The 19,292-nt window shown below is 39.8% G+C and overlaps 1 protein-coding gene across 2 annotated transcripts; it reads right to left on the reverse strand.

The window, feature by feature from the left end:
- Positions 1 to 3,713: 3,713 nt before the first annotated feature.
- On the reverse strand, positions 3,714 to 17,460 carry LOC121908301 (SUN domain-containing ossification factor-like). 2 transcript variants are annotated; one of them, XM_042428209.1, is made up of 24 exons: positions 17,173 to 17,460; positions 13,795 to 13,909; positions 13,381 to 13,503; positions 12,716 to 12,948; positions 12,409 to 12,513; positions 12,082 to 12,223; positions 11,866 to 11,983; positions 11,598 to 11,722; positions 11,432 to 11,499; positions 11,215 to 11,322; positions 10,853 to 10,958; positions 10,353 to 10,373; positions 9,802 to 9,857; positions 8,564 to 8,646; positions 8,197 to 8,262; positions 8,040 to 8,105; positions 7,861 to 7,951; positions 6,245 to 7,555; positions 6,068 to 6,155; positions 5,739 to 5,843; positions 5,251 to 5,408; positions 4,807 to 4,898; positions 4,624 to 4,679; positions 3,714 to 4,484 (listed from the first exon to the last, which is right to left on the reverse strand). In XM_042428209.1, exons 1-24 carry the CDS (start codon positions 17,235 to 17,237, stop codon positions 4,017 to 4,019), a joined length of 3,969 nt encoding a protein of 1,322 aa, XP_042284143.1. In that variant the 5' UTR covers positions 17,238 to 17,460; the 3' UTR covers positions 3,714 to 4,016. The 2 variants fall into 2 exon arrangements, with proteins under 2 accessions (XP_042284143.1, XP_042284144.1); XM_042428210.1 differs by lacking the exon at positions 10,353 to 10,373.
- Between the last annotated feature and the right edge of the window lie 1,832 nt (positions 17,461 to 19,292).

Below are 19,292 nucleotides of genomic sequence, written 5' to 3' on the forward strand. Positions count from 1 at the left end.
TCTATGACAGAAATTGTAAATCCGCATTTAATGCTGCGGTCTCAAATGGTATCCGCAGAACATCAAAGAAACCCCCCTACTCCCCTCACACAAAAATCTAAGAAAGCAAAGCACTCAAAGGATTATTCTCCTCCAATCGCATACGCTCACACTGACGGGATCCTCCGCTCCTCACTAGCGGATCCCCTCCCTCACCGAGAGAGAAGTATGCGTGGTGAGAGAAAAAGAGGAGAGCTATAGGAAGGAGGAGGGAGAGGAGTGGAAGGGTAATGGGAGAGAAAAGAAATATAACTAAAGGTATGAGTCAACCAATAAAGAGATGTAGGAATATGTGGAGAAAAAGTGAACTAAGACAGAAACCAAGTAGTGAGTAGGTGAACCTTGACCTCTTGATGGTGACCAGTTCAAAAAACACCATTATTATCACAGTTTAAAACGAATTTCTGTGAAAACCATATGAAACAAACAGTGAATGCATGAGTCTACACCCATGCAAGCAGCTCTGCGAGTTTGTATTTTTGAATTAAATGCTAACACTAGCATAGCAACATGTTCAGAAAAAAAAAAAAAGCTGACATGCTAATGCTTCGCAGGTATAATGTTTACCATGTTCACCATCTTAGTTTAGCGAGTTAGCATGCTAACATTCGCTAATTAGCACTAAACAAAATACAGCTGAGACTGATGGGAATGTCATTAGTTTTGCTCTTCAGTCATTTAGTATCACACTTCAATAAATATGGGGGACTCAGAGACAGATTTTTCAAAAAAGACTGGTCAAAATCCAAAAAATATAGGCTGAGATATCCTGATTTTAAGTTGCGGTGGCGCGAACTGAGGCAGACACGTCTTCTTGAAGTGAAAATGCCTCCAATTGACCAAGAAATGTTTGCTTATCCCGGAGCTTTAAGAATCTAGAGATAAACATAAATGTTCATAGACGGCAGGATAAAGGAGAGAGATGGAAATAACGAACGCTGCACAAATGGTCCAGCTGTCAAATTAGCATGAACATTACAAGGCAGAAATGAGTTTCTTTCTGTTTGAACACCTTCAGACTTTAGAAAGCTCTCTGCAGAGCCACAGAAGACAATTTTTTTCAAAGGTCAAGTAGTACTCCTCATGACCTTTTTGTGTAAAATCAGTGAAGTGCCCCTTCGGTAAGTATTAAAGTGTTAGGAAATTATTTCTGCGAAGAGTCTGGACTTCATGTCATCCATTTTAGAATCAGGCAATAGAGAACAAGCTAACAGTGATTACTATATATAGACACCTGTATACCAAAATAAAAATATACAAGAGCATACTGAGAATATTCAGTCCATAACAGACCTCGGATAAAGACAGAGTGCCAGGGAAAAGAGGATTGCAGCCCTGCATTTACAGATAATCTTTGGGACGAGGCAGGGCAAGAGAAACCTAGGAATTCTGTTAACAAAATGAAGGGAAAAAAAGAGCATCAGGCACGCTTATCTCTGAGACTCCTCTACCCAACCGGGTCAGATGAATAAAGAGGTTTTAACCTAATTTCTCACATCCACTACCACTCTGACCGTGCCTGACCACAGAGAGCAAGAGACTGTGTGTAGAAGTAAATGGAATTAATCCCGTTTTTCGACTTGAAAAACACAGTTGGGGCTGTACACGAAATGCTTTTTGTCGAGGCCGCACATCAAAAGATCCTGTCTTCAAACACAGTTTGTGTTCTGTTTGCCAAGAAACACTTCAAATGTTCACAACTAAACAGCATGCACGGTCAGTTAGCAGATTGTTTCAGAGCCCAACAACAAGAACCATTTTACTAACATAACGCAAACAGGATACTAAAAGACAAATCTCAGCCATGTTGGCAAAATATGACAAAAGCAAATGAGTTGGCATGTTGGAGAGCAGTATTAGCCCTTGAACCAATTTACTTCCACCCTGAGTAATGACTCATCACATGGAAAATGATGGGGATGGTAGATCAAGAATTATACATGTAGGTTTATCCAACACTGCCCCCTGCTGGACATAACGATAAAACACTTATATAAGAAAGGTTACTGTAGTTCAGCTTTCTGTCACTTGTAGTACTAAATAAAATTGTTGCATTGTTCCTTTTTCTGTTTTTTCTTTTTTTTTTAACCAAAACTGACATCTCATGATAAATAAAATGAAAATGATGCAGTTTCCACATAAATGTGCGCATGAGAATATCTTCGTGAAGTGGCACTGTTTATGTGACGTGTGCAGGTTTGTCAGTGCATTGTATTACGTGTGTGTGTTTTCTTTCAGCTCCACTTAAGTTCTTTTTACAACATTTTAACTTTTTGAAAAGGTTGAGAGGATGTGCAAAATGAACCACTTGCTAAAAAAAAACAAAACCAGTGCAAAATCATTCGACCAGTCACTGGAAAGTACCTGAATGTCACAGCCATGTAAAACATGCTCTGCCATATTCTGTGACCATCACTTTCTGTGACTTGATAAGGAATTTCAGCCATTCTGAAACAGGCTTTTTTGCAGTATTGAGACACTTTTTTCCATGGCCAGTAGGTCTGCTTTTTCCATAGTTGACCCTGTTGTGTCACAGAGGATGTAACACCACATTCTTTTCTATAATCAACTATGGTGCTTGTATTCCTGTAAACCACCCCTACACGCAAACAGCACAAACGCCAAATACTATGCAAATAAATTGGCTGACTGTAGTCAGCAACAATCATGAGCTGTTCAATATTTGATTTAAATTGATTGGGGAAATTCACTCAGGGAACTGGGAAATAAATATTATTCTCCTGAAGTATCCAGGGCTCAGGGTCAGTTACTGAACAACACTCCTGAGGCTCGGGAGGATGGGCTCATTGACCTGTTCAAGGTACTTCAGTCAAGTGGATGCTTGCAGCTCCAAGAAGGTCTGAGCTCAAATCCATCCAGGCGCTTAATTGTAATTTTCCCTTGATAGCGTTTGCAGCATCACATGGAATGAGAATTAAGCTTCATTCAGCTGTAGAAAAATGTGTAAAATTAGTATACAATGTCAGGGCTGTCAGTCAAAGCAGCCAACCAATCGTACTTCAGATTACTGATCAATGCAGCAGCTTGAAGGGGAACTTGGCATTTCAAAGCTGAGGCATGTCAAAGACTTAAAAGTCTTTTTTTTAATGATAAAAAAACAATCACTGTAAAGCAACATATTGATTGATATGGTGCTATTTAAACTCAGATGGTGGATAGATGGATGGAGTTGGGATGATGTTTTGGGCTCTCTCAACCGCTGTACAGATGTTCATTCTCATCTAAGATGGTGTATAGCTTTGCTGAGCTGTCATTTTTAGATTGAGTTGCCTTTAACTGTGCTCCAGCACCTGTAGTTTTTATAGTATCATTAAACATTTCACTGTTGTGTGTAAAAGCCTTTCATTTGTTTTAAAAGGTACACTAAATCAGCAATATGTTGTATGTTTTAGTATTTTATTTTCTTCTGTTTTAAAATAAAATTCCCAAACAAACACTCTGATATGTCTCTGGTCTACTGTGCTTTACACCCCAAATAAATTTAATTAATTAAATTGAATTATTCAATTCAATTGCTACTTTTTAAAAGTGAAAATAAAGCAAAACTCTTCAGTTTTAAGCAGGTATGCTTCTGGCTGCAGGTTTTATAAATAAAAGTACAGATAGAAAATTGAAATAGAAGTTTTAAAATGAAGAATTATTTCACAAACGGCAAGTTGAGTTGTTGAGTCCTTTTGATAAATTTGTTAGGTCAGAAGTCACAGTCAGTGTTTCCAAACAACAGGGAAAAGCTTTAATTGTAAGCTGGGAAGACATTTCTTTGATTTGAAGTTTAACAAATATAAATGATGTCTGAAAAGAATGAGAACATGAACAGAAAACTTACTCAACAGTAAGAGTGAAGGGATTGTCTCATGTTAAAGCTTAAAGCTGCCTGTTGCTACATGAATTAACATCCATCCGTTTGGAAAGAGTTCAGCAGTCAGTGAGAAGGAGTGGAGTCTATTTTTTTTATGTCAAACAGGACCTGAGAGGGTGACATTTACCCCAAATGTCCCAGAGCTTTGCTCTGTTTTCCTGTTCATGATGTCCTGTATGGTAGAGATGGGCAATGATTCGCTCTTGTCCCTCCGAGGGGCCTGAAGCAAGTCCACCACTGCACAACTGGGCTTGGGACGCCTGCGTCTTAGTGCCCGTTTCTCCGACCGGGTCTTGGGTGGAGGGAGCCCATCACAGATACGAGTGCAAGCTGTGGTGATTCCACAGAAGGAGGGGTCATCTGAATGGGAAGATCCCTCCGAGCTGCCCTCTGACGGAGAGTCTCTGAAGATAGGTTGAAGTAACCGTTTTGTAAGGGCTCTAGGTTTTGTGGTGACAGGAACACCATTACACACAACATCTCCATTACACAGTTCTGGAGCAGCATGAAAAGAGGGTGTCAGAGTCTCCACTTTCTCAATGGGTTTCATCTTACGCCGTCTCTTCTGTGTGGGGAAAAGTTTGGTAGAAAGAACAAAAGAAAGACAAAAGGCCAATTTAATCCTTATAATCAGTTACTATCAGTATTTCAAACTTACATTTTACACCCATACTCAGCAGTGCAATAAGTTCATCTTTACATACCTTTCTGTTAGCTGGAAAAAGACTCTGTGTCTCCTCTGCGTGCAGCATTTCTGGGCCTGTGAGCCAAAGCATGATGTTAATTTCAACCAACACAAAGAATGATTCAATTCTGGATTATTAATAAGCCATTATTAAAAACATATGAAAAAAGAAAAATTCAAACAGATGGCAGTAAAGCCATACCTTCAGTGGTGACTAACTGGAATGACTCAGTGTGTATGAGTGGATAGGATGCACTCCTCTTCAAGCCGGTGTCATCACAGGAAGACAGCTGCCTATTAAGGAAACAGTAATGGTTGAGGGAAAAGACTGTATGTGGCACTTTTATTACGACATGAGTCACGGCTGTGCAATCTCTTAAGAATCCAGCAGCAATGTTCTTGATGAATAATTGTTTCAATGAGGTGGCTTAATGAGTAGAGGCCATTCACGGCGCCATAAGAGGCCATTTACAGATGATACTCAGTGCTTTTTCAAATCTAGCCTCTCAACTACAACTTTTTCTTCACCATCATGTGTTTGAAGACACACCTTCCTCATTTCATCTTTTACTCTGCTGAATCTGGTTATAAAAGTGGACATGGTAGAGCGATATGTTTTTGTGACACAGTACACTTGTTTTGTTACCTTTCAGGGCAGCAGTAGGAGTAGCTCTTGGGTATGGGTGGCTTTGGTTCTGTGGTTGGAGGCAGGGTGGAGATGCGGCAGCGGTTGGCAAACAGCAGCAGGCCGAGACACAGACACAAGACCAGAGACAGCACCAAGTAGTTCTGCCTGTCTGACACCTATGAGAGAGACCACTGATTACATCACTAGCAAAGAAAAAACCCCAATAATGTCTGATGAGTCAAAAAAATGAAGTACAATGAAAAAAATGTTATATAACTAGCCTAAGTACACATTCAGACATGTATTACAGAAGTCGATGCAGTAAGTACCAACATATTTTGTAGCTTTTAAGATGTTTCTGGGACTATATGTCAGGACCTGGTGGCCCAAAACTACTAGTGTATCCTAATGACATGATCCTGGCAGAAGACAAATTTACTCAGTTTGATTCGAGGCTGAAAAACTGATTACAGATGAAGGCTGTCTGCCTGAAGGTTTGTATCTACCTCAATCTGCAGCTGATTGACTTTGACAGACAGGTTGAGAACCAGCTGAGTCACATTCTCCAGCTGACCTTGTAGCAACTGAATAGACTCAGTCTGACGCTGGTCCTACGGGAGAAAAAGGACAACAAATTAAGAGACCAACCAAACAGGAGGATCACATCCCTGGAATGGTATATTTGTTAATCAAAAAGCAGAATACATGTGAAATTAATTGTCAATTCCAAAAGATTTTACTTGGAAGTAGCAGCTCAGATTTATTGAGCATTTTTGCATTCATTCACTATGAATGAATACAGCTTTGGGACAACAATCTCAAGCTCATTGCTCACCTGCTCCTCTGCAATTCTGGAGGTGTTCTGGAGTTTAATGATGGTTTTGTTGAAAGCCTTTTGCATCTCCTCCATCTGCTTCCGATACCTTGAATTAAAAGATGGAAAAAAAAGACTTCAGTTCATAATCATCAACATAACAATCTCATTGCTGTTTTATGCGTCCCTGTTTCTCACCTCTGGCTAAGCTGCTCCAGGTAACGTCCGCTCAGTGACATGTTCATCTCCAGGGCCTTGATGCGGTTGTTGAGCCGCATGAACACGGACTCCTTCTGGCTGGAGCCGTGCACTGGGTTACCATTCTGCTCCGTGCCATTCGGGGGGTCTGCGTAGATGTCCGAGAGGGACGGTGAGGCAGGCAAGGAAGGAGAAGATGAAGTAGAGATGTCTTCTCCGAAATCCTCCGTTTTAGTTTCTGTGATGACAGCCTGACCACCAGAGGGCTCAGCTTCTGTGACGGTGTCTGGAGTAATGTAGGGTGGCTCAGTGGGAGCGGTACCGCTTTCAGGAACAGCTGGTGGGGCAGGGTGTTGTTCTAAATGAGGAGCAGCAGTGGGATGGAGGACTTGAGATTGATCTGTCACATCTGGGGTTTGGATGGGGGGGCTCATCTCTGGCTGAGAAACATCAATGTGAAGCTTCTCTTCTGTTGGTGTCACTGAAGAATCATCCACTGTGGCACTGATGCTGGGTTGTACATCGCTGGAGCTACTGAGAGAGGCTGAAGTCTCCATGTGCTTCTCTTCAACCACCACCTCCTGGCTCTTTTCTGGCCTCAGCTGCTTTGCTGGTTCCTCAGAAGAAAGCTGTGGTGTCTCTACAATAGGGGTAGGTTTGGCAGAGGATGAATCGGTGACACTGGGTTTGGGGAGCGTCGAGGTTTGACTGGGCTCCAGCAGAGGAGGCTCAGACATGGACTCTTTATGAGATTCTACTATGTTCCCTGGAGGTGGTGGTGCTTCTGACGGGCTGGCTCCTTTCTCTGGCTCCTGTTCAGAAGCTTGTTCTTTGTCATGGGGCTGATGTACCTCACTGTGGTGCTGCTTGGGTTCAGGGCAGGCGGAGGGGGACAGGGGTAGGTGCAAAGTGGGCGTTTGAATGGGAGGAATCTTTTGCTTTCGGTCCTTTCTGTGGCATTTTTTGAACAGCAGGACTGAACACTGCCGCTGGAGATACTCCTGGAGGGAAGCTGCGCAAGAGCAAGAGGAGGAAAAAGAAGGAAGTAGCAGTCCTTCTTGTCGCTCATGAGGATCCTTTTTCTCCTTTCCTTCATCCACCTCTTCCTCTTTATCTAAAAGGGTGATTGTAGAGCCGATAGATTCTTCCTCATCTTTCTCAAGAGGAATGATAATTTTTTCCTCCACTGGGGGGAGCTCTTGTTTGCTAATATCAGTGGTAGGTGGCTCTGGCACAGAGGTCTCTGAGGAAGGGGCTGCAGTTTCAGGGATATCAGAGTCTGGTGAAATCTCCACCTCTTCAGACTCTGGACTAGAAAGAGAAAAGGACATCATAGTGTACATTAAATATAGTAAAGGAGGAACACATTAGAACAGCCATGAAGGACAAGAGACCAAATTAGCTTTAGTTTGTAGGGTTCTCGTATAATTAATAGTAGGTCCCAAACTTCAAAGGAAAAACAAAATTATACTTTAAAGCAATTTGAAGCGGTATAAATTAATTTTAATCTGTCAATAATATTAAATTACTCAGTTGTTTGTTCAACTCTGAAACACAATGATACAATTAAGATTGGCTGATGGTCGCTTTACATTTCACTTCTGACAGATACTCACACTGATGTAATTTCTGTAATGGTAGTTTGAGTGGTAGCTTCAAGCTGAGATGATGGTTCAGTCACGTTCCCTTCCTGGGATGAAAGGTTGCCTTCAAAACATGAATGAAGAAATATTAAACAGTGACTGGCTGCACAAATTATTACAATCTGGTGTTCTAAAAAGTGTTTTGGCCATACCTTGCATCTCCGGGCCTCCGCCAAGAACATTGACAGCAAGATTATTGACCATGTTCAAGATGACATCTGAAGAGAAAATTAGAACCGGAGTAACAACTTAATGCAATACTCCAACTTTGGGATCATTGTAGTAGAAATCCATGTTTCATATACTTACCCTTTGCTGATCCAATCAGATTCTTGGAATACTTGACTTCACCAGGTGCATATCCAGGAGGATAATCTGTAGGGAGCAGTCATTAGCACACACAAAACATTTCTATTTATGCAATAATTCACATCAACCTCACATAAAAACAGAACATTAAAAGAAACTAATAAAAGTTACCATAAACAACTTTAGTTTTGGTGCAACAAATGTAAAAAATAATGCATGAATACACAAATTAATGGAATAATCTGATACAAATTGCACAGAATAGCTGAAAATACTCAGCTGCGCTCAGTTTGTCTTACATGTTGTAATACCGCAACAAAAGGAGAGAAATATATATTTATATTCTAGCTATGTTCTCAGTTCTCACCCAAGTCGTCGTCCTGATCATCTGGTCTTTCAGAGGGATCAGCGATCTCCTCGTATTCTTCCACCATGCTTGTGCCAAACACCCTGGCAAAAAAAAGAAAATCAAAATCTTTCCATAACCACGCTCACGTAACAGTGAAATCTAATCTTTTATCCAATGATCTATTCTCAAGTCTGTGCCAGCTTCTAGAGGGCAGACAGAGCTACAGTAAAAGCATGCAACACACAAAGGTCATATAGAAAAGTCAGTCGATAGCTGGTCCTTCATTTCAACATGAGACAGTTTTAACACAAGCATCAAACTAGTGTTGGATACACCAGCTCTGGCACAACGTCTATAAGAGTTACATATACATTATATGAAATCACATGCACCATTTAGTTTAGTATTTCCTTCAAATAAATATTATGTGATATCTTTGTTGGTTTCAACAGTTTCTGACACTTCTGTGCACAGTGCCCCATTTTCCTTTACATTTTACAGCAGTGGAAAGCACAGCTGCTAACATATGCATTAGTTTTACTGGCTCCCACCAATGACTTACAGTAAGGGGTGTGGGTGAGCTGAATACCTATGACTATATGCCAAATATTACATAATATCACTTGACACCATCTAGAGCTCATGCAGTATGCAACGAGCAATCATCTGGAAAGTAAAGACAAACTAGTTTAATTATGGTTAATTAAAACTAGATGAATATATAATTAAATAATAAGACATACTGTACAACACAAAACAATAAAAATACAAATGTAAAACTATGAAACACACATGGTACTACTAGGGCTGAGCTATATATCGATATCCTGATATGAGACTAGATATCGTCTTAGATTTTGGATATCATAATATCGTGATATGGCATGAGTGTTGTCTTTTCCTTGTTTTAAAAGGTTGTATTACAGTAAAGTGATGTCATTTTCTGAACCTACCAGACTGTTCTAGCTGTTCTGTTATTTGTCTTTACCCACTTAGTCATTATATCAACACTAGTGATGATTATTTATCAAAGATTTCATTATGTAAATATTTTATGAAAGCACCATTAGTCATTCCTGCAATACTGTCGCAATATCGATATTGAGGTATTTGGTCCAAAATATCATATTTCATTTTGTCCATATCACCCAGCTCTAGTCACTAGCTACATTTTGCCTTTACTCTCATGCTCACTTCCTTCTTAAACAGCTCAGGAGAGTATGTTATGAAAGCTTCATTGCCTGAATATTACATACCTTATGAGACTGAGGGGACAGAAATGTTCAGAGCCAAAGTGAGAGACCAGCTCCACCTAAAACAAAATGTGAAAATGATTCAGATATTATAATGGAAATGTGTGGTGGATTATACCTCAGACCATTCAACAATCTCAGCAGTGGCTGTATTATTTACAAACTGCAAAGCCATGATTTTGTTTTGTTGTATAATCAACATAATAGGTTAAAATGAAATGCTGACTGATTGGTGAGTGAGTTACTGTGTAAGTAGACCTGAGAAACATCTCAGTATTCAGCAAGTTAGATCATTTAACTTAGTATGCTTGATTATTTGAATGACAGCTGGCGGGTTACACTTCATGGGTTTAAAATGTTCATTAGGTGTGATATGAACGTATTCAAAGAGTAGTTGTTGTAGTAAGAATGGGCAGGTTAGCAGCAGTTAGATTTGATTATGTTTTTAGCATTTTAAGTCAATCACCCCAACCGTAAAAGATATAAAAGAGTCTCCTTCATGTTTATTATTCATTTCACTCCACCACAGACCTCTACAAGGAAAGCAGGCTAACCTTTATGTACTTGGTGAACATCTGAAGCAAGAGAAACAGAAAAAAGAGAAAAAGATTACAGAGATGTATACATGCATTCACACAGGACCAAAGAGAGAAAGTTGGTTTTATTTGAATTATGTCAGAAGCAAAACGACTGTGGGGCCTTTGTCTCTGAGACTCAGTCAGATAATCTAGGATAGAAAACTCTTTTAAAACTTCCCTAGTTTGAGGATTTTGCTGGTGCTCTTATCCAGGAGGGTGTACAATATGAGCAACACCAACATTTATTTTCAGTTTATTGCATAGCTGACTTTAAGGAACCAAAACTGTTCCTTCTACAACACAGTCTTTTAACAGTTATTACACAGGTTGACCTTGTGACTGCTAAAAGAAGGAACAGAATGAAAGTGAAGGAACTAAGACTTCCATTTAAAGAGATTCAGAGCAAAGTGAACAGAAAAATCTCTGCTTGGGTAAATACTAAATTCTTCCCTGCACTAAAAAAATACCACACTCACCTTCACATATTTAGCGTAAAGATGTTCATCCAATGGGAAGCTCTGGACTGTGCGTTCATCCCGGGCGTGAAAGGTTCCCAGCTTTAGCCACTTGTTCGTTGGGTATCTGCAGGAGTAGATTTATAAAACACATTCAGTTATGTGATCCAGATGTTTGTCAGCTCATGATTACTGCTTGGTGTCAATGGAATTATGATTATGATTTGATATCACTCTTTGTATTTCTCTAAAGAAACTCTGCTCCCTGCTCTGTTTTTTGAGGCCTTCAGTTTCAGAAAATCAAATTAACATTAACTAATTAACATTTGTAAGCTGCTAACACAAACTGTTTAAACTGTATAAAATATGATAGCTGTATGTACCGATCACTGATGGAGACAAGAAAGTCTTTCGGAGTGGAAGAGAAGAGCTCAAAGTTAGCAATGTCTAACTGCTTCAACTGGATGGGCTCACAGAGCTCAATGATGAACCTGAGAGAGGGAAAGAAAATAAAGAAAATATGGTTCAGTCGGAGATGAAAAGAAACGTATTCAGATTGCATTTGTAAAAGAAAACCAGATATGCTAGCATACTACATACCAGATTTTATTACTACATGGGTTTAGCATGTACATGTCCATGTTCTCCTTCAATATGGCTGAAGTGCTCTGTATGGGACAAATTAAGATATCAGCTTGTATTTGTCATTATGTCAACATCTAACAGGACAGGTAGTATTCTTTGCAGGCTGTAGTATCATATATACCTTAGCCTCTGGGTTAGAACCAAGGATCTTGGCTCCACACTCCACTGAGGCGTAGTTATTGAAGTTCTTCTGGACTTTCTTCACCGTATGAGAACCCCCATTAGTAGAGGTATGAGTAGACAGAGCTATAGGGAAAAAAATTAACAAAGAATTGATGGGAAAGCTTAAAATTCAGCCAACATTCCTGTAGTTTGAGGTGAAATAAGAATGTGATACATGTGTGATACATAGACACAACTGTATGAGCAGAATCAAAATGCAATCTTACTCTTCTCCTTCTCCACCTCCATCATCTTCCGCTTCCACTCATCGAATGTGGGAATGTCCTCGGGGTCTTTGCTGCTCACACTGGAATCTGTGTCTGTGGTGACAGGGGAGCTCAGGTCCTGTCAAAGATAATGAGAAAATGAGAGCTGGGACACCTCCTCTGGAAGTCAAGAGGTAAGAGAGGAAAATAGTTCACGTGGTATCCGTGTGGCCTTACTTGTTCTTGTTTCAGCATGTGTGAAGTATTGGCCTCCAGATGCTGTGTGCCGTGACCAGCAGGAGAACTCAGAGGAGGGTCAGTGTGGGTTTTAGTACCTGCAGTGTGAACATTGGAGGTGTTCTCCAGAACTATTGGAGGGCTGATGTGGGAACAGAAAAACATGGTTACCTTGTTACAGAGCATCAGAGTTACACTTGTCTCAAAGTTGGCACTGAACTGATATTCTATCTATATAACTGATGTACTTGCCAATATGATAATGCATGAGAAAAATTATTTTCACATTTTGCTCACAAAATAGGGCACATAAGTACCAGTTCCCACCTATCATTATCATATGGGTTGGCCTCTTCTTCTTCACAGTCAGCAGGAGGCAGGTCAGAAGCAATGATCTCAGGTGCAGCTACATCAGATGCATCATCTGAGACACTAAAAATTTACAGGGAAGCATCCAAGAAAAAAAGAAACATTTTAACAGAGACAGTGCTGTTAAACCTATAGTAAGCAATGTGCAATCACATTTTTGAACACCAGAATAAAGAGGTACAACATTTTTTCAGATTATTTGAACTAGCTTTAATGAAAAAAAAAAGTGATTCTTAAAATGAGCTTTGAGGAAATAAAGGCTTGCCTAGTTGGGGTGTTGTCCTGAAGGTCAGGGATGTTGGTGTTGTCTTTAAACTCAGCAGCAGAACCAGAGACAGAGTCAGAGGATGGGAGCAGGAGAGCTGATTCTTGGTCTTGAGTGATGGATGCTTCGATATTTTGATTTTCTGAGCCTTGCTCAGGTTCTGGCTCAGGTTGTGAAAGTCCTTTGGCTGCCTCCAACTTCACCTCGACAGTGGGCTCATCCGCTTCAAAGGCCTGATAGATAAACAGAGAGATATTTGAGCTGTCAGGGGAGATGTTCAAATGCTCAGCCCATTAGCCAGAGTTAAACTGATCAACTAAAACACTTAAAAGCTTCTAATGTTGCAGGAATGATCGATAAAAAAGAACTGGATGCCACGATATATGTGATTGCTCATCCATGTTTGAAACTGTTCTACTGCTCAGGAGGCATCAAATGGTAAAACCCTGAGAAATCTGAAGTCAAACAGGTCTTTCAAATCATTACTCATGTGTATTAAGTGTCATAGCACAGATTTGATTTGTTTTTTTAGGCTTTAGGGATTATCTTTGTGACAAGTAGACAGATGTACTATATCTAAATTTTGATCTATTGAAATGGTACCAAAGACAAAATGTAATTTCAATATGCACAGTTGTAAAGTTTCAAACTAATCTCCACATCACCTCTGAATATTGTTCTTTTTTGTCCACCTCCTGTAGTGTCTGCTCCTCTTTTTGCTGATCATCCTCTATCAACTGTTCATTTTCTGGTGGGGACTGGGTAGGTAAAACCCAGCTCTCCTCAACCTGGAGAAAACACATACAGTCACACACACATTATTGACACCATGAGGGGACAGTTTAATCACAGAATCCAAAAGACCCTCAAATCAGAATATGCTAAATGTTTTTCTAGCCCACATATTCAGGTCTTGCTGTGCAACTAGTGTTACTCTGATATGTATCTAGCATCGCAGCAGGTTTCCTGTGTGGTAAAATAAGCTAAAAAATGTATAATGAAGTGAAAGGTCACATGAGTGTTGTAGCTGAAATAACTGGATGATGTGGTAGGTTATAGTATAATACAGCAGATGCCACCTTGTGATGATGAGTCTTTTCTCCTGACTCTTCCTCCGAACTGATGTCCTGTGAGGACACGGGCTTTTGGGCCTCTTGGTGTGATTCTCTGCAACCAACATAACAACTAGGGTACCTACAGGACAAAAGGGACAACAATTAGTGTCATAAGATGTTGAGTCAATTTGAATATGCATCACTTGATAATGGATTAAGAAAAAAATGTCCTGGCGTCTGGGAAAGAAGCAAGTATAAGGGTATTGACAAACTCTGGAATCAAGCACACTACACATTTTATTTGACTGCAGTGAGTCATACACAGAGGAAGCTGCAGCATGATGTCACAGTGTGACGCAATGAGAAAGTCCAGGTGGCCTGCCCCCAACGTAGACAATTTATCTTATCTGTATACAGAGTCAAGGAAAGTCATCAAAGTGTTTCATTGCTCAACTTGACTGGAGGCCTTAAAAATTAAAAAATACACATATTATTTTTGTCTGTTGTCTTTTGTCTGAAACCTGCTACCTACTGTATTCGTCCCTGTTCAGAGCAAAAAGACACTATTTATGAAAGTGAGAATAAACAATAAATATTATTATTATTATTTTCCTTCAGTGACACTTTCTTCTATACTTTTTGTTATTATTATTGTTGTGTGGATAAATATGTTGAAACTCTATTCATTTGCTTTTAACAACTCAGTTCTGTTGGTGACACTGTGTCAGAAAAAGTGGTCAGGGTCACAGTGACTGTCTCCACTACTGGCAGGAAAACAATGATAAAGAGCAGCGACAGTGCTTTAAATACGGATTTGTATATATGATTGTACTGCATGAATAATGTCACGTTCCTGTGGGGGAACAGGTCCTCCTGCTCCAGTCTCAAAGGCCACACTCCAACAGCGACTGCACCTTGTCACCAACCCAGGCCGCTAGCTGGATTTTATTCAAGATTCCATGTCAAGGACTTTACTTGGCCAATGGGCTGGCTGGCTGGCTGGCGCAACTGTTTTGTTGATCTGACTTGCAAGGCTGGACCAGTCACAAACATTTAAGCCAACAACAGAGTATTTGTTTTCTAATTGAAAGCCAGAAGCTGTAATGTAACTCCCAAAGGGGCAAAAGCGGTGTTAAGGCATGGCTTTCTAAATAATTAACTAATTGGTTACAGACAAAGAGTTAAAGTAGTAGACTTTACACATGAAATGGTAGGAAATGCTAGATCTTAGCATAGATACATTATAGATACATTTGATTTTTTTGTTTTACAAATATGGGATGTTTTTCGACACATTCTTCATGATGAAATGGCTATTTAGTGTCTGGGTGGGCCCAATATATATGGATGTATTATTAAAGGGATCACAGACACTATGCAATAACAAACACAGAGTCAACACAGAGCAGGCTGGAGATGAAGGAGTGAGCTGGCCACTATGTAACCAATGAAACAGGTAAACACGTCTCCCACGAGTGCAAAGATCAAGCGGATGTGTCCAGTCTCAGTGCACCAGTCACACACTTGAGACACACCCCTGACTGACACGTGACTGTGAGTCTTTCAACTTCTGAATGCCACATGACATGATGTACCATTGATTATCTGTTATGATTACAACATTACAGTGCGGCTTCACTCAAATTATGACTTCATACACTGAAATGACTCTAATTAGTGTGTGGGACAAATTATCAATGCTGCAATATATTGATTTATGATGCAATCTCTAAATACATTGAGACTCTGCCACCAGCATATTGCATAATTGCAGAATCACCTGTGTTATAATAACATTTCTACTGTGGGCAACATATTGCAATAGTATTGTATCATGATGACTTAGCTTTTGATTCCCTTTATTAGGGGGTTTTCTATCCCAGTATATTTGATTTGATATTGTGTTGTGCTGTCAATGGATAAAATAACCAGATGGGAATGTTTGTTTTTGCCTAATCCAGCAAATTAATTATCTGACAATATGAGGTACTTCATCACATTAATGTTAAAATCACACACAAATCCAATATTGCCATAAAAACAATCTGGCTCATTGATTTGTAAGATTGCCTAACACAATCTAATAAACTTAGCTAGTCTGGTCTAGACTTTAGACTGTAGACAAATTTGTATTGTTTCACTGTATATGTCAACCAAACCTATTTAAGAGTAACGGCTTTTATAAAAACTTTGTCAGCTTCATTCTTTCGTTAACATCTGATACACTTTCTCACAGCAGACATGTTGACTTGTCGTAGCAGGAAACACACAGGTGTAATTAATAGCATTAACGATGGCTCATTGACTCCATTAAATATCCTCAGTGCAGCATTCCTGTTAGCCAGCATGCACAATACCAAGGCCTAAATGAAGTCTAATTGTTATTATTCATACCTGTATTTTTTCTGCTGTGACATGTCTGAACGCTGTGAAAGTCTGAACTAGAACAGGACATATTTACATTTCACCTACTGTGCCAACAGTATAGGCCAAAAGTACTATCACTCACAGCTTCACTCACGAGAGTTAAAGCAATGCTGGTAAATGTAGGCCAGGTCAACACCACAAACACAGATCTTAATACCATATTACATCATGTCTCCCTGCCTCCATCCCCTCTCTATCTGAAGTACAGGAATCAGTGTGTGTTATGTTTGGTTACTATCCTCTAACATCGTGACTATAGGCTATAATCATCCCACATAATCTCGCTCTCTGCTGGCTTTACTATGTTCTGTCAGATTTACTGAGACTCGATAACATCCAGCTTTCCAGACGACTGACGTGACCTGCGTGAAAGGCCTGTAACGTAATCCTGTCAAGAGCTGATGGACCAAAGCTGTGTAACGGTGGCCATAACGTTAGCTCAGTTATAATGTGAGACGTGGGAATCAACAGTCATTGATGTAGGTTACAGTAGACTCAGCAGCTTTATTTCAGTTGACCAGAAATCTTACGGCGTCTTTAGCTGGATGTCTTCTATAAATGCTATACTACGTGTATTCTCGTCAGCTGGTGCTTTTTAATTGGATTCTTTCTGGATAACGTTAGATGACACAAACGTCGGGCAGCTGACTGAACTTATGACGTTACAATTTTGCCAAATTATAAATAGTAATGGCAGCAAAATATCATGAGGTGGCGGGAAAATGTAATTTAGAGAGAACTTGTTTATCGGCAAGTTGTCAGCAAGCCAAGCTAACTCGTAACGTTGACAACAAGTCAGAAGTCAGCCGGGTGCCACATCACAACATAGCTAGCTGACTAGCGTTAGCTGTGTTACTGTGTTGTGACTGAGTTAGCTTTGGGTAACGGTAGTCAGACAGTTAGTTACTTTTCACACTTACTGACTCTAAATGGAATAACAACAATGTCTAAACGGAACAAATTGCACTAACTTACCAACAGACTACAGCAACACATAGCCACACTGACACAACTCGCCATAACAGAGGTGTCATCTTCATCCCTCTCCTGCCGGGACAGACATTCTCGCCGTGCTCAGAAATACAGCTATATTCCTCCAGCTAGCTGTCTCGTCACCCGTGTAAGTTAGAGCATAAATTCACACGCCGTTTCCTGTTCACTTATAGCTAACGTTAGCCGTTTCACGGGTGAGCTGTGATGCTGTTGCCCACAACCTGCTGCCGATTGTCATTGAGTGTCAGCGCTCAGCCGTCCAATGAAAATGCAGAGAGGCTGTTGCGCAGTTCAAACTGAGTTGGCGTTAGGGATAGCGCTCGTTTTGAAGCCTCGAGTTGTCCGAGCGGGCGGAGCTTCTGCAGTTCAGCTATTTGAGCATCGTGTGCTGTCTAATTTATCCTAAATACGATTTATGTCAACAAAAATAATCCCACAGTTGACATGACTGACACACAAATCACCGATGATGTGACATTTAGTTGGTGATAACAAGTGAGCTGCGTTAACAGCTGATAGAAAATAGGGTAACCTTGAGAAAAACTTCAAAAAATTTCAAATATTTGACTTTCAAACACTGAAACTTTATACCACATTCCTTCGCTTAATGCTTTATTGAGATTTATGATTTTTCAGAATCCACGGTCCACTTTGTGTAACTATCTGTAATACAAAAACAGTTCGAGTAATGTAGCACCCATTAGGCAACACATTGTAACACGACCCAAATTGTGCAAAAAGAAGCGTTTATTGCACAAAAAAGAGAAAAAAAAACCTTAATAAAAAACAACCGTCATCGTAATAGATTACTGCAATATAACTGTCAAGTCCTTTAGTAATTTGGGACTGTCAGGTTCATTGGTCAGTAATGTGCCACACATCTCGATTGACTGTATATAACGGACATGCTACATATGTTGAGGCCACTAGAGGGAGCCATTTACTTAAATCTGCAGCATTTAGCCCACTTGGATTACCTTGGTGTCATGTGGCGAGGCACAGAAAACCACAGGAGTGGGAGGCCTGCAAAGATCTCTCTAAATGATAAGGTAGCACTTCTTCCCACTCGCAGGGTTATGCCAAAAGGTCACACTCGAGCAGAGCTAACAACAAGCTCATGTTAGCAGTAACAGTGCACAGATATACATGCCAGATAACTTATTTTACATTTACAGTACTTTAAGTGTATAGAATGCATGCAATCTGTATTTTTAGAAATTAAAAATCAATAGGTCAGATGTTTTTCTAAGGTTGGTTGCACTCAATACATCAAAAGCATGACCATAAAATACAAAGTCTGGCATTTCATATCCCATTATTTCCTTGAAATCAAAAGCATTTGATTGATCAATCTCTACTCAAAAAAAGTCACAAGAGAGGTGAGGTAAAAATAAAAGTGAGAAAAAATGTGAAAAGTGCCGACACAAAAAAATGCCAGCATAGATTTGTCAAATTACTGAAATATCTTCACAAACCAAGCATTAAACATCTGGCTTGGTTGTGCAAAAGTCACCCAGGCCTCTGCTGCCACCATGTGGCTGCCAGTAAAACTTGGCTTTGATTCCTCAACAATCACGTTGGTTGAATAATGAATGTCCACCTCCACTCAAAAATGTGTTTCGCTCATTGTTACTTTAGTTGAATGTTTGTCCCTCACTGTGCAGAATGATGCAGAATTTGACACTAAAAGGCTGTTTTCACATTCATCTGCTGTATCTGCTGTCCAGTATACATGATTTTCAATCAGGGAGAAGGAGTAAGTGCAATTTAAAGAATTTCTAACTCTGTAATTGAACTTTAAACCACTTTACTGCTTAAAAAAAAACATGTCAGTTGCAAACAAGTCTGGGGGAGAACTTGAAGAAAGCATTTAATTTTCTTTCAAAGTCTACAGTGGTTTAGCAGAAAATGAATATTTATTTGTATTAAAGCTATGGAACTGTGTATGTAACACATCTGTTGGTGCCATAAGTTGAGGGTTAAATCTTCATTATATCAAATATTGTGTTAGTTTCAGACAAAGGATGGTAAATGGAGAATTTTGGAATGTCTCTGTAAACAACAGAGTTTCAGAGTTTAGCATTAAAATATTTAGATATTCT

The sequence above is a fragment of the Thunnus maccoyii genome, chromosome 12, assembly GCF_910596095.1.
Source record: "Thunnus maccoyii chromosome 12, fThuMac1.1, whole genome shotgun sequence".
NCBI lineage: Eukaryota > Metazoa > Chordata > Actinopteri > Scombriformes > Scombridae > Thunnus > Thunnus maccoyii.

What these genes read in the sequence shown, in the direction of transcription:
- LOC121908301 (XM_042428209.1), bottom strand. Translation starts at nt 17,237, where the DNA reads ATGAAGATGACACCTCTGTTATGGCGAGTTGTGTCAGTGTGGCTATGT. An exon ending in TCTGATTGGATCAGCAAAGG is followed by an intron (nt 8,106 to 8,196) that starts GTAAGTATATGA and finishes TTTTCTCTTCAG; the next exon opens with ATGTCATCTTGAACATGGTC. An exon ending in TCAATCAGCTGCAGATTGAG is followed by an intron (nt 5,409 to 5,738) that starts GTAGATACAAAC and finishes TCTCTCTCATAG; the next exon opens with GTGTCAGACAGGCAGAACTA.